Source organism: Lampetra planeri, chromosome 5, assembly GCF_965212315.1.
Source record: "Lampetra planeri chromosome 5, kcLamPlan1.2.h2, whole genome shotgun sequence".
Classification (NCBI taxonomy): domain Eukaryota; kingdom Metazoa; phylum Chordata; class Hyperoartia; order Petromyzontiformes; family Petromyzontidae; genus Lampetra; species Lampetra planeri.
This window is the reverse complement of record NC_136111.1, coordinates 22,465,020-22,478,365: the sequence shown is the minus strand read 5'-3', so window position 1 is coordinate 22,478,365 and position 13,346 is coordinate 22,465,020. Positions and strand designations below refer to the sequence as shown.

Below are 13,346 nucleotides of genomic sequence, written 5' to 3'. Positions count from 1 at the left end.
GAAGGTCCTAAATGTGATTGTTAAAAAACTGACTGCATAGTCGCTTTGTAATGATGGATAGGTATCGCTCGCCACTGGTATTGGCCATGGCCAGGAATCGGATTCAGGTCGCCGGGTTCACAACGCAGTGCGCTAACCACTGCACAAACCACTCAACCCAGTACGTGGTGATGTGGATGAGAAAGACTATTATTTATGCAAATTACATACCAACTATATTTGTAGGCTGACGGAGCAAACACAACTGTACAAACGAAACAGAAAAGAGCAGAAAATCTACAAATGAGTCCGGAAAAAATAAAAATCTTGAAATCGTGACCCCCGATTCGTGACGGGATCACGAGGCGCAGGGAGCAAGCCGCGACACGTTCGCCGCACAGCGACGGCCGCCGCCACCTCCTCCTCCTCCCCTCCGAGGGTGCGAGCGAAACGGGCAGCGATGCACACGGCGACTAAAACTCATCCCAAAATTCACGCCGCTTCACCTGCGCCGGCGAAGGTCAAGCCTGACGATGAACGCCCGTGTGCCCTTGGTCCTGACTGCTGGCTGCGGGATACGGAAAGCAGCGAGCGGCGCGGCAGCACTGTCCTCCCACGCGCGCCGGGGGCCGGCGTCACGCACGCCCGCCCGCCCGCCCGGACGGGTTTCTCAAACGTTGAGCCGAGAGGGAGGGCGGCAACGATGTCCCATTGACGCCAGGCGCTCAATGTTTGAGGAAAGCGATGCTAACCCCATCGCTGTGTCCGGAGAGTCAAAGATTTCTCTGCAGGCGACCTGTGATGATCTTTCCTTGTCGCGGTGCTCGGCGGATAAAGTGTGTGGAATAATGTAGAGGCGTGGGAATTGCGCGTTTTTTTACGAAGGTACGGTTTTTTTATGTTTTATTTTGCCTTCAGGAAGGTGGCAGTCTTGGTGAAGAGAGCTACCTGGAGTCTGCCTTACTCTTCTGTCATCTTGGTTGCATTAGAAGTGTTTCAGGTAGGAAATCTCAGTTGTAAGAAAAACCTTGCGATATTAAACAGCTCTTACAATTACATGTTCACAGTACAGTAATTGATATAATTATGCTAAATATCAAGAAATAATACGCATGTCATTAAAATACTTTCCACGCATGTCAATGCCAAAAAAAGACAAAGGCAGCAAATCATTTGAGTTTGAGTAACAAACAATTACGCGGCATGAAACAGCCCCCGACAGCGGACCAAACATGGGCAGAATATATCTGGTAAAGTCTCCATCAGCCGTGATCTATCAACTGCTGCATGGAGGCTTCCTCCCCAAGCCATCACCATCTCTCAGAATCCATCGAAAGCATCCGTCTCCACCTGGGGAGTCCAACATGTGGAACCTGCACGTGCGCAGTTGGACGACAAACAGCAAGCGTGCCCCTAATCCGCGACGGTTTATGTCCGTATGGGGCAAACACGTGGGGTGGAGCGGTGATGATGTCACGGCAGTGGACCACGCGCTGCGCCATGAACCCAACGATTTTGATTCCCAGCCATGGCCAACATCGGTGGCGTGTGATTTCTGAACTAGTTTTGGGGGCCCCCCCTTCACCATACTGCACTGACCAGCACGGTGAAGTATGGTCAAACGCCCACAACCGACGCGGCATTGTGAGGCCTTCATCCAGCAGTAGACTGGCAAAAGGGCTTAGAATTATTATTATTATTCTTGTTAATATGAAAATGTAAAGATGAGGCTCAAAAAGAGAAGTCTATTTCAGAGATCTTTCAAACGAGTGACCGTTGGTCAGTCGGCTCACGGTGGTTTATGAAGCCATGTGGTTCACGCGGAGTGCAACTTAGCCCGGCGCGTTAAGGAGATTACGCGTTTGACGTCAGAGGTGCCTCCGACTTATTCTCCACGGAGCAGGAACATCGCAGCGGCGCGGGACGCCTGCCGGAATGGCCCACGGCCGGGTGTTGTTGTAATGACGCCTCGTCTGATCCGTGCAGATTTGTCGAACCCGGTAAGCAGTGGAGGTCATCGGGCACAATTATAATTCCACCCGATCACTGCAGCCTCTCAAGAGCTTGGGCATGCTCTCCCTTTTTGATTAGTATAATTACGAGCATACTGCAATAACAGCTATCGGTAAATACATTTCAATAATGATAATAACTCGCATCCCTTCGTCAATATCGTGTACTATCAAGGCAATCGTTGTTTGACCATACTTCACCATGCCGGTCAGTGCGGCCGTCGCGGTTGGACCCTGGGACCCCGTTGGGAGATATTGCTCACCACTGTTGTTAGCCACGGCCGGGGAATCATAGCGCGGTGAGGAATCCACCGAGCCAACCGCCTCTCCTCGCATAACGAAATACACGTCGAATCTTTGATGTAACAAAACCTTTGTCCAAAACACAGGAAATGAGAAATGGATTCGGGAACATCCAATTTCAAAGCCTCCGCAGTTCCCTGTGTTCCCAGGGCTTCATTTATTATTATTCTTGTTATTATTGTTCTACTTTATAAACCCCCAACAGCTCCGGCGCTTGGCGAGGCCCCGTCATTAATAAGCGGGCGATCACGCGAGGATGAGCGAGCGAGGATGAGCGAGCAAGGATGAGCCAGCGAGAATGAGCGAGCGAGAATGAGCGAGCAAGGATGAGCGAGCGAGGATGAGCCAGTGAGCGAGCGAGCGAGGATCCTGCAGCCGATAATTGCCTAGAGGGGGAACGTGCAGCTTGAGGGTGCGATGGTGTGCGGGGCTCAAAAACATCGCCGGAACGTTCGCAAGAGATTCCCCCCCCCCGCCCCCACCAAAAAAAAACTTGACCAATCTCGACGTGGTTGCTAATTGCTTTTTCAACAGTTTGTAGATGATCCTACACGAGGCTAGAAGAAGCAGAAAGAAAATATATATATAAATGCCCAAGGCATAAACAGCTCGTATCCTTGAGACAATGCATTGCAATTTAATATTTTCCATGATGATGTGATTTTTTGCCACATTAACTTTTACAGATTTCCATTTTACATTCCCCATCTGTTTATGTAGATTTATATGTGGTAACTGACAGTGGGCTTTGCCCGTTTTCTAATGGCTATAGAGTCACACTCGGCGGACTTCGATCTATGTAGAATTCTAGGCTAACCCTGCCCCCCCATCAGACATGCCGATCAACCTCTGGGCCATAATTGCCATGGCCCAAATTCAAAGTTTTTTTGGTTTTCACATGTTTCTGACCAGCACGGTGAAGTATGGACAAACGACCCCCATCACCGGCACTGTGTGGGAGGCTTTCATCCAGCAGTGGAATGAAGAACTTTAAGTTATTTATTTTACATAGAGTATACACATACATACAACAATCCCCCCCATCTCGCCGACACAGAATGCTGGGGCAAGTGCTGTTAGCGAGCACCTATTAAGGACGGCACGGCGCATGAGGCGGCGGCGTGTCCCAGTGCCGTCTCCACTCCCCGCAACAGGTATTGATTGAAGGCTGAGTCAACCTAGGAGAGACCCAGGATCGGGTCGGATATCACTCGCCACTTACGGTGGCCGTGGCCAAGAATGGAAGTCGTGTCGCTGGGCTCGTAACGCTCTCGGTGCGTGCGCCTAGATAAGCGCGCACAGAGGCGCACATCAGACGCGTTCCTCCCCAGCGTCCCCCCCGTGCACGCTCGCAACGCGGCCGTGGAAGAATGAGACGAGTGCCATGGGGCAGCTCGCAGGGAGCCGCCGGCTGGCCAGCGTCACGAGCGGCTCCTGGTGCTCACGGTTAAAGGGGAAGAGTGGGAGGGTGGAAGGTGGTGGGGAGGGGTGGGGCAATGCCGCCGCCGCAGCCGCTAATGAGACGAGCTGGAAATTACGCGGCGCGCACGGCGGCGCGTGTCCGCCACCTGACAGCGAGCGGCGGGCGGGCGAGGCAGAAGGCGGCAGCTAATTTCCAGCCCCCCCAACCCACCCCCCCCGTCTGCGCGTCCACCGAAATCGCGCGGCAATTAAACGGCACGGCCGAGGGAGCTTCGTTAAAATCGCGGAGGAGACCGCCACCGCGCCGCGCCCGCCGCGCAAAAACACCGGCACGTGCGGCGCGCACGCGGGCCTCCACGCGGCACACAGACGACGACGGTGACGGCTCGGACGAACGGAGACCGACCAGGGTTTTGTGTGCTCCCCTGGTAGTTTGGGGAGGGGGGTGGGGGGAGGTTTGGCGTTGGTTTGGGGGGCCCGGCCGGGGCAGGCCGGCGAGCCTCTGAATGGGTTCGTTATGCCGTCGCGCTGGCGCGGGGGAGACCGGCGGGTTGTGCTGCCCCCCCACTCCCCCCCCCCACTCCCCCCCCCACTCCCCCCCCCAACTCCCCCCCCCCCACTCCGCTTTGTAAGGTGACTCGAGGACGGGGTAGGGCGGAGGGGTGTCTGGCTACAGGGACTCGAGTGCCCCCGGCTGGCACGTCCGTGACGCGGATGATGCACGGGGAGGAATCGCCCAAGCATGGGCGCAGGACGCGTGGTGCTGGTGGTGGTGGTGATCCTTCTTGCCGGGCCGTCTCCCGGCACTCTGCTCGCTGGTGACCCCCGCCACCCACGATACGCTCCGCAACAGAGGACTCGCTCAAACTGCAGCTCCCCTCCCATTCGCCTCCCCGCTCAGTCTCTGCTGCCCCCCCACGCCCCCAACACAACCAGACGCCTCCTCTTCCTCCATCTTTCCCTCACTCTCTGAGCCACCCTGCCCCCCCGAGATCAGAGGGGGGTGTGAAGGAGCGGGTGAAGCTCAGGCGGAGAAGGGCGGGAGGGGGACTGCCTTGTGGGAGGAGGCGCACGGCGCGTGCACGGCTGTAATTAGCGCGAAGGTCGTTAAATCAATGCAGCAGCCCCACGCCGTCAGGGCACGCTTCAGGACGCGCCGCCGCCGCCGCCGATGCTGCTCAGGACGCTCGCTCCCTCCTGGGGTGCAGCCGCCACGCAACGCGCGCGAGCAGCCGGACAGTTCCATCTTCCCCTCCTGCCCGCCCCACCACCCGACCCAGGTGCACCCGCTGGGATTCGGCACCAAGAACAACGCAGGCCTCAAGCACAACACACATCCCACTCCCTCTCCTCCACCCCCTCTCCTCCACCCCCACTCCCTCTCCTCCACCCCCACTCCCTCTCCTGCACCCCACTCCCTCTCCTCCACCCCCTCTCCTCCACCCCCACCCCCTCTCCTCCACCCCCACTCCCTCTCCTGCACCCCCACTCCCTCTCCTCCACCCCCTCTCCTCCACCCCCACCCCCTCTCCTCCACCCCCACTCCCTCTCCTCCACCCCCACTCCCTCTCCTCCACCCCCACTCCCTCTCCTCCACCCCCACTCCCTCTCCTGCACCCCCACTCCTCCACCCCCTCTCCTCCACCCCCACCCCCTCTCTTCCACCCCCACTCCCTCTCCTGCACCCCACTCCCTCTCCTCCACCCTCACTCCTCCACCCCCTCTCCTCCACCCCCACTCCCTCTCCTCCACCCCCTCTCCTCCACCCCCACCCCCTCTCCTCCACCCCCACTCCCCTCTCCTCCACCCCCACTCCCTCTCCTCAACCCCCACTCCCTCTCCTCCACCCCCACTCCCTCTCCTCCACCCCCACTCCCTCTCCTCCACTCCCTCTCCTCCACCCCCTCTCCTCCATCCGCACCCCCTCTCCTCCACCCCCACTCCCTCTCCTCAACCCCCACTCCCTCTCCTCCACCCCCACTCCCTCTCCTCCACCCCCACTCCCTCTCCTCCACCCCCACTCCCTCTCCTCCACCCCCTCTCCTCCATCCGCACCCCCTCTCCTCCACCCCCACTCCCTCTCCTCCACCCCCACTCCCTCTCCTCCACCCCCACTCCCTCTCCACCACCCCCTCTCCTCCATCCGCACCCCCTCTCCTGCACCCCCACTCCCTCTCCTCCACCCCCACTCCCTCTCCTCCACCCCCACTCCCTCTCCTCCACCCCCACTCCCTCACCTCCACCCCCACTCCCTCTCCTCCACCCCCACTCCCTCTCCTCCACCCCCACCCCCAGGTGTCTCTGACTGGGTAACCCCACGTGTCTCTGACTGGGTAACCCCACGTGTCTCTGACTGGGTAACCCCACGTGTCTCTGACTCGGTAACCCCGCGTGTCTCTGACTGGGTAACCCCACGTGTCTCTGACTCGGTAACCCCTCGTGTCTCTGACTGGGTAACCCGACGTGTCTCTGACTGGGTAACCCCTCGTGCCTCTGACTCGGTAACCCCACGTGTCTCTGACTGGGTAACCCCACGTGTCTCTGACTGGGTAACCCCACGTGTCTCTGACTGGGTAACCCCTCGTGTCTCTGACTGGGTAACCCCGCGTGTCTCTGACTGGGTAACCCCGCGTGTCTCTGACTGGGTAACCCCACGTGTCTCTGACTGGGTAACCCCACGTGTCTCTGACTAGGTAACCCCTCGTGTCTCTGACTGGGTAACCCCTCGTGCCTCTGACTGGGTAACCCCTCGTGTCTCTGACTGGGTAACCCCTCGTGCCTCTGACTGGGTAACCCCTCGTGTCTCTGACTGGGTAACCCCTCGTGTCTCTGACTGGGTAACCCCACGTGTCTCTGACTCGGTAACCCCTCGTGTCTCTGACTGGGTAACCCCACGTGTTTCTGACTGGGTAACCCCACGTGTCTCTGACTGGGTAACCCCACGTGTCTCTGACTGGGTAAACCCACGTGTCTCTGACTGGGTAACCCCACGTGTCTCTGACTCGGTAACCCCTCGTGTCTCTGACTGGGTAACCCCACGTGTCTCTGACTGGGTAACCCCTCGTGTCTCTGACTGGGTAACCCCACGTGTCTCTGACTCGGTAACCCCACGTGTCTCTGACTGGGTAACCACTCGTGTATCTGACTGGGTAACCCCATGTGTCTCTGACTGGGTAACCCCACGTGCCTCTGACTCGGTAACCACGCGTGTCTCTGACTCGGTAACCCCGCGTGCCTCTGACTGGGTAACCCCTCGTGTCTCTGACTGGGTAACCCCACGTGTCTCTGACTGGGTAACCCCTCGTGTCTCTGACTGGGTAACCCCACGTGTCTCTGACTCGGTAACCCCACGTGTCTCTGACTCGGTAACCCCTCGTGTCTCTGACTGGGTAACCCTACGTGTCTCTGACTGGGTAACCCCTCGTGTCTCTGACTGGGTAACCCCACGTGTCTCTGACTCGGTAACCCCTCGTGTCTCTGACTCGGTAACCCCTCGTGTCTCTGACTGGGTAACCCCTCGTGTCTCTGACTGGGTAACCCCACGTGTCTCTGACTCGGTAACCCCACGTGTCTCTGACTCGGTAACCCCTCGTGTCTCTGACTGGGTAACCCCTCGTGTCTCTGACTGGGTAACCCCACGTGTCTCTGACTCGGTAACCCCACGTGTCTCTGACTCGGTAACCCCACGTGTCTTTGACTCGGTAACCCTACGTGTCTCTGACTGGGTAACCCCTCGTGTCTCTGACTGGGTAACCCCACGTGTCTCTGACTGGGTAACCCCTCGTGTCTCTGACTGGGTAACCCCACGTGTCTCTGACTCGGTAACCCCTCGTGTCTCTGACTCGGTAACCCCTCGTGTCTCTGACTGGGTAACCCCTCGTGTCTCTGACTGGGTAACCCCACGTGTCTCTGACTGGGTAACCCCACGTGTCTCTGACTCGGTAACCCCACGTGTCTCTGACTGGGTAACCCCACGTGTCTCTGACTGGGTAACCCCTCGTGTCTCTGACTGGGTGACCCCACGTGTCTCTGACTCGGTAACCCCTCGTGTCTCTGACTCGGTAACCCCTCGTGTCTCTGACTGGGTAACCCCTCGTGTCTCTGACTGGGTAACCCCACGTGTCTCTGACTGGATAACCCCACGTGTCTCTGACTCGGTAACCCCTCGTGTCTCTGACTCTGTAACCCCTCGTGTCTCTGACTGGGTAACCCCTCGTGTCTCTTGACTGGGTAACCCCACGTGTCTCTGACTCGGTAACCCCTCGTGTCTCTGACTGGGTAACCCCACGTGTCTCTGACTGGGTAACCCCACGTGTCTCTGACTGGGTAACCCCACGTGTCTCTGACTCGGTAACCCCTCGTGTCTCTGACTGGGTAACCCCACGTGTCTCTGACTGGGTAACCCCTCGTGTTTCTGACTGGATAACCCCACGTGTCTCTGACTGGGTAACCCCACGTGTCTCTGACTCGGTAACCCCACGTGTCTCTGACTGGGTAACCCCACGTGTCTCTGACTCGGTAACCCCACGTGTCTCTGACTCGGTAACCCCTCGTGTCTCTGACTGGGTAACCCCTCGTGTCTCTGACTGGGTAACCCCACGTGTCTCTGACTGGGTAACCCCACGTGTCTCTGACTCGGTAACCCCTCGTGTCTCTGACTCGGTAACCCCTCGTGTCTCTGACTGGGTAACCCCTCGTGTATCTGACTGGGTAACCCCACGTGTCTCTGACTCGGTAACCCCTCGTGTCTCTGACTGGGTAACCCCACGTGTCTCTGACTGGGTAACCCCTCGTGCCTCTGACTCGGTAACCCCACGTGTCTCTGACTGGGTAACCCCTCGTGTCTCTGACTGGGTAACCCCACGTGTCTCTGACTCGGTAACCCCTCGTGTCTCTGACTGGGTAACCCCTCGTGTCTCTGACTCGGTAACCCCACGTGTCTCTGACTGGGTAACCCCGCGTGTCTCTGACTCGGTAACCCCGCGTGCCTCTGACTGGGTAACCCCTCGTGTCTCTGACTCGGTAACCCCTCGTGTCTCTGACTGGGTAACCCGACGTGTCTCTGACTGGGTAACCCCACGTGTCTCTGACTCGGTAACCCCACGTGTCTCTGACTGGGTAACCCCACGTGTCTCTGACTGGGTAACCCCTCGTGTCTCTGACTGGGTAACCCCACGTGTTTCTGACTCGGTAACCCCACGTGTCTCTGACTCGGTAACCCCTCGTGTCTCTGACTGGGAAACCCCACGTGTCTCTGACTGGGTAACCCCTCGTGTCTCTGACTCGGTAACACCGCGTGCCTCTGACTGGGTAACCCCTCGTGTCTCTGACTGGGTAACCCCACGTGTCTCTGACTCGGTAACCCCTCGTGTCTCTGACTGGGAAACCCCACGTGTCTCTGACTGGGTAACCCCTCGTGTCTCTGACTGGGTAACCCCTCGTGTCTCTGACTGGGTAACCCCACGTGTCTCTGACTCGGTAACCCCACGTGTCTCTGACTCGGTAACCCCTCGTGTCTCTGACTGGGTAACCCCACGTGTCTCTGACTGGGTAACCCCACGTGTCTCTGACTCGGTAACCCCACGTGTCTCTGACTCGGTAATCCCACGTGTCTCTGACTCGGTAACCCCTCGTGTCTCTGACTGGGTAACCCCACTTTGTCTCTGACTGGGTAACCCCTCGTGTCTCTGACTGGGTAACCCCACTTTGTCTCTGACTGGGTAACCCCACGTGTCTCTGACTCGGTAACCCCACGTGTCTCTGACTCGGTAATCCCACGTGTCTCTGACTCGGTAACCCCTCGTGTCTCTGACTCGGTAACCCCACGTGTCTCTGACTCGGTAACCCCTCGTGTCTCTGACTGGGTAACCCCACGTGTCTCTGACTCGGTAACCCCTCGTGTCTCTGACTGGGTAACCCCTCGTGTCTCTGACTGGGTAACCCCTCGTGTCTTTGACTGGGTAACCCCTCGTGTCTCTGACTGGGTAACCCCTCGTGCCTCTGACTGGGTAACCCCACGTGTCTCTGACTCGGTAACCCCTCGTGTCTCTGACTGGGTAACCCCTCGTGTCTCTGACTCGGTAACCCCACGTGTCTCTGACTCGGTAACCCCTCGTGTCTCTGACTCGGTAACCCCACGTGTCTCTGACTCGGTAACCCCTCGTGTCTCTGACTGGGTAACCCCACGTGTCTCTGACTCGGTAACCCCACGTGTCTCTGACTCGGTAACCCCACGTGTCTCTGACTCGGTAACCCCTCGTGTCTCTGATTGGCTAACCCCTCGTGTCTCTGACTGGGTAACCCCTCGTGTCTCTGACTCGGTAACACCGCGTGCCTCTGACTGGGTAACCCCTCGTGTCTCTGACTGGCTAACCCCTCGTGTCTCTGACTGGGTAACCCCTCGTGTCTCTGACTGGGTAACCCCACGTGCCTCTGACTCGGTAACCCCTCGTGTCTCTGACTGGGTAACCCCACGTGTCTCTGACTCGGTAACCCCTCGTGTCTCTGACTGGGTAACCCCTCGTGTCTATGACTGGGTAACCCCTCGTGTCTCTGACTGGGTAACCCCTCGTGTCTCTGACTGGGTAACCCCTCGTGTCTCTGACTGGGTAACCCCACGTGCCTCTGACTCGGTAACCCCTCGTGTCTCTGACTGGGTAACCCCTCGTGTCTCTGACTGGGTAACCCCTCGTGTCTCTGACTGGGTAACCCCTCGTGTCTCTGACTGGGTAACCCCTCGTGTCTCTGACTGGGTAACCCCTCGTGTCTCTGACTGGGTAACCCCACGTGTCTCTGACTCGGTAACCCCTCGTGTCTCTGACTGGGTAACCCCACATGTCTCTGACTCGGTAACCCCTCGTGTCTCTGACTGGGTAACCCCACGTGTCTCTGACTGGGTAACCCCTCGTGTCTCTGACTGGGTAACCCCACGTGTCTCTGACTCGGTAACCCCACGTGTCTCTGACTCGGTAACCCCTCGTGTCTCTGACTGGGTAACCCCACGTGTCTCTGACTGGGTAACCCCTCGTGCCTCTGACTCGGTAACCCCACGTGTCTCTGACTCGGTAACCCCTCGTGTCTCTGACTGGGTAACCCCACGTGTCTCTGACTGGGTAACCCCACGTGTCTCTGACTGGGTAACCCCTCGTGCCTCTGACTCGGTAACCCCACGTGTCTCTGACTCGGTAACCCCTCGTGTCTCTGACTGGGTAACCCCACGTGTCTCTGACTGGGTAACCCCACGTGTCTCTGACTGGGTAACCCCGCGTGTCTCTCCCTTCATTCGCCGTCTCAGCAGAGCAAACCGCAGCACACCGCTGACGTGCCGGCTACCGCCCCGCCTCAACACGAGTAGAATCTTTGAGACACCTCTTAGCATAATACAAAGATAAAGATTATCCATATAGCCTTGAATAGATGAGTGGCAAGTGCTGTTGGTGAGCACCTATTAAGGTCAGCACGACTCACGAGGGAGTTGGGGTGGCCAGGACAGTACCTCGTTCGCTTTTGTCTCCCCAATGGTGATGTTTACACACTGCATCACTAACTCATTTGAGGCTGAGTCGACCTAGGGGAGGTCCAGGACTGCTCCACTTGACTTGAGAGTGGTAATCAAACTCAGGCCGCCGAGTTTGTGGCGCAGTGCGCTAACCACCGCGCCTCCGCTCTCCGTGTTGCGGCAAGTGCTGTAAGCGAGCAGCACCTATGAAGGCCGGCGCGGTAGACGAGGGGGTGGGTGGCCAGCCACACGCCCGCCAAACTTCGCCTCCCCAGTGACGATGTTTGCACACAGACGCACGCGCGCGCACGCGCACACAGACGCACGCTTTAACGAGGCAGCCGAATCGTACTGGTGTGTCCCTAACGAGTTCGAGGGAAACATGCCTGCGTAAGGAGCACATTAATGCACAACTCCCCTGGGGGGTGGGTGGGTGGGCGGCGGTGGCAGGAGGAAACAAAAATGACGACAAGTCCCACTCAACGGTGCAACGAGCACACAAAAGCCTGGTCGGGTTCACCGCCCGCCCATCGGTGCAAGGGCTGTGTCAGTTTGACGTGGCGTCGTGCGCAGCGAACAAACGCACGCTGGGAAAAAATCAGGAGAGGGCGGCCGATAATTCCTGTGGCAGAGTAGGTGGGGTTCTCAGAGGTGCGTGCGGGTATGTGAATGTGTGCGTGTGTTTTGTGCGGTGTGCGTGGCTGGGTGAGTGAGCGTGGCTGTGTGTAGGTGGGGAGCGGTGGTGTAGCGGTTAGCGCTATGCTGCGCGACGAACCTGGCCACCCGAGTTCGATTCCCACTCACGGCCAACACCAGCGATGATTATCTGAACCGGTCCTGGGCCTCCCCTAGGTCGACTCAGCCTCAAATGAGTACCTGGTGTGATGTGTAAACATCGCCACTGGGGAGATCAAGGCGGCCGGGCGTGGTGTTGGCCACCCACCACCTTGTGTGCCGTGCCGGCCTTTATAGGTGCTTACTCACAGAACTTGCCACTACAGTCTGCTGAGGCTATACGGGGGATCTTTGTCTTTTTGTGGCTGTGTGTATGCGGGGATCAGTAGCGGTTAGCGCGCCGCCCGCTACGAACCCAGCCACCGGGTTTGTTCATTTGGAGAATTAAAGAGACCAGGGTAGTCTCATTTTCAAGGGTGACCTGGCTCACCAAATAAACAAATAAAATAAAGAACTGTACAGCAATGAAGCAAATAGAAACTAGAGCAAAGACAACTGTCTCATCACAAACACGAAAATGTCGCACAAACATTAATCGCGGTGACGCTCCCCACCTGCACTCCCATGGGCTTCCACCCCAGCCCCCCATCGACCCCCCCACCGGCGGCAACGTGCACTCTCACCCTGCTCACGTCGTGCTCCTTGTCCCTCTCCGCCTTCACCGTCGCCCCGTGCCTGGCCCGGACCCGCGCCGGCTCCGATGCGGCCTCCGTCTCGGACGCGGCGTCCGTGTCCATCTCCAGCTCGGCCTCCTCGGCCTTCGCCCTGGCGATCAGCTGGGACAGAGGAGGCAGCGGCGGCGGCGGAGGTGGAGGAAGAGGGAGGCCGAGAGGGAGGGGAAGGCGAGCGGCGGCGCCGCAGCGAGCCCTGCGCTGCTCGCTTAGGTTGAGCGGGAGGTCGAGACCGGGCTCGGCGAGAGCGGCGAGGGTCCCCTCGGCCTCGCGGGGGGCCGGCTCCGAGTCGGGGCCGGCCTCGTGCGGCCGCCCGTTGGTGGCGGCGGCGGTGGCAGCGGCCGGGTGCGGAGCGTCGGGCCCGCACGCCTCCCCGGAGAGGTCCGACGAGAGCGAGTGATCTGTGACGACGAAGACGACGATGACGATGGTCAAAATATTCGTTGAGAAATCGTAACGCGCACGGTTTTCAGGTTCCCCCTTGGAGAGACAGAGATTGAGACGAGCCCGAAGGCAGCTGACAATTGCCAAAGCTCCGCGGTCCTCCATTGGCCAATGACGATGACAGCGAGAGATCTGTCAACATCAAGGATAACAACAACAACATGAGGCGCCGCGCCATTATAGAATTCGCGTAAACGGCGTCAACGATGACAAACGTAAAACCGTCAGCGTCAACAGCAATTGCATCGAGCCAAGTGAAACTGTTCTGTCTTCTCGATTAAA

At 58.4% G+C, this 13,346-nt stretch overlaps 1 protein-coding gene across 1 annotated transcript in view; it reads right to left on the bottom strand.

The window, feature by feature from the left end:
- LOC144719153 (nucleolar protein 4-like) overlaps positions 1–13,346 on the bottom strand; it is a 141,116-nt gene that overhangs the window by 44,939 nt on the left and 82,831 nt on the right. Inside the window, exon 6 of the mRNA XM_078595026.1 lies at positions 12,573–13,021. Coding sequence (XP_078451152.1) covers positions 12,573–13,021 — 449 coding nt within the window. The remainder of the gene's footprint in view (positions 1–12,572; positions 13,022–13,346) is intronic.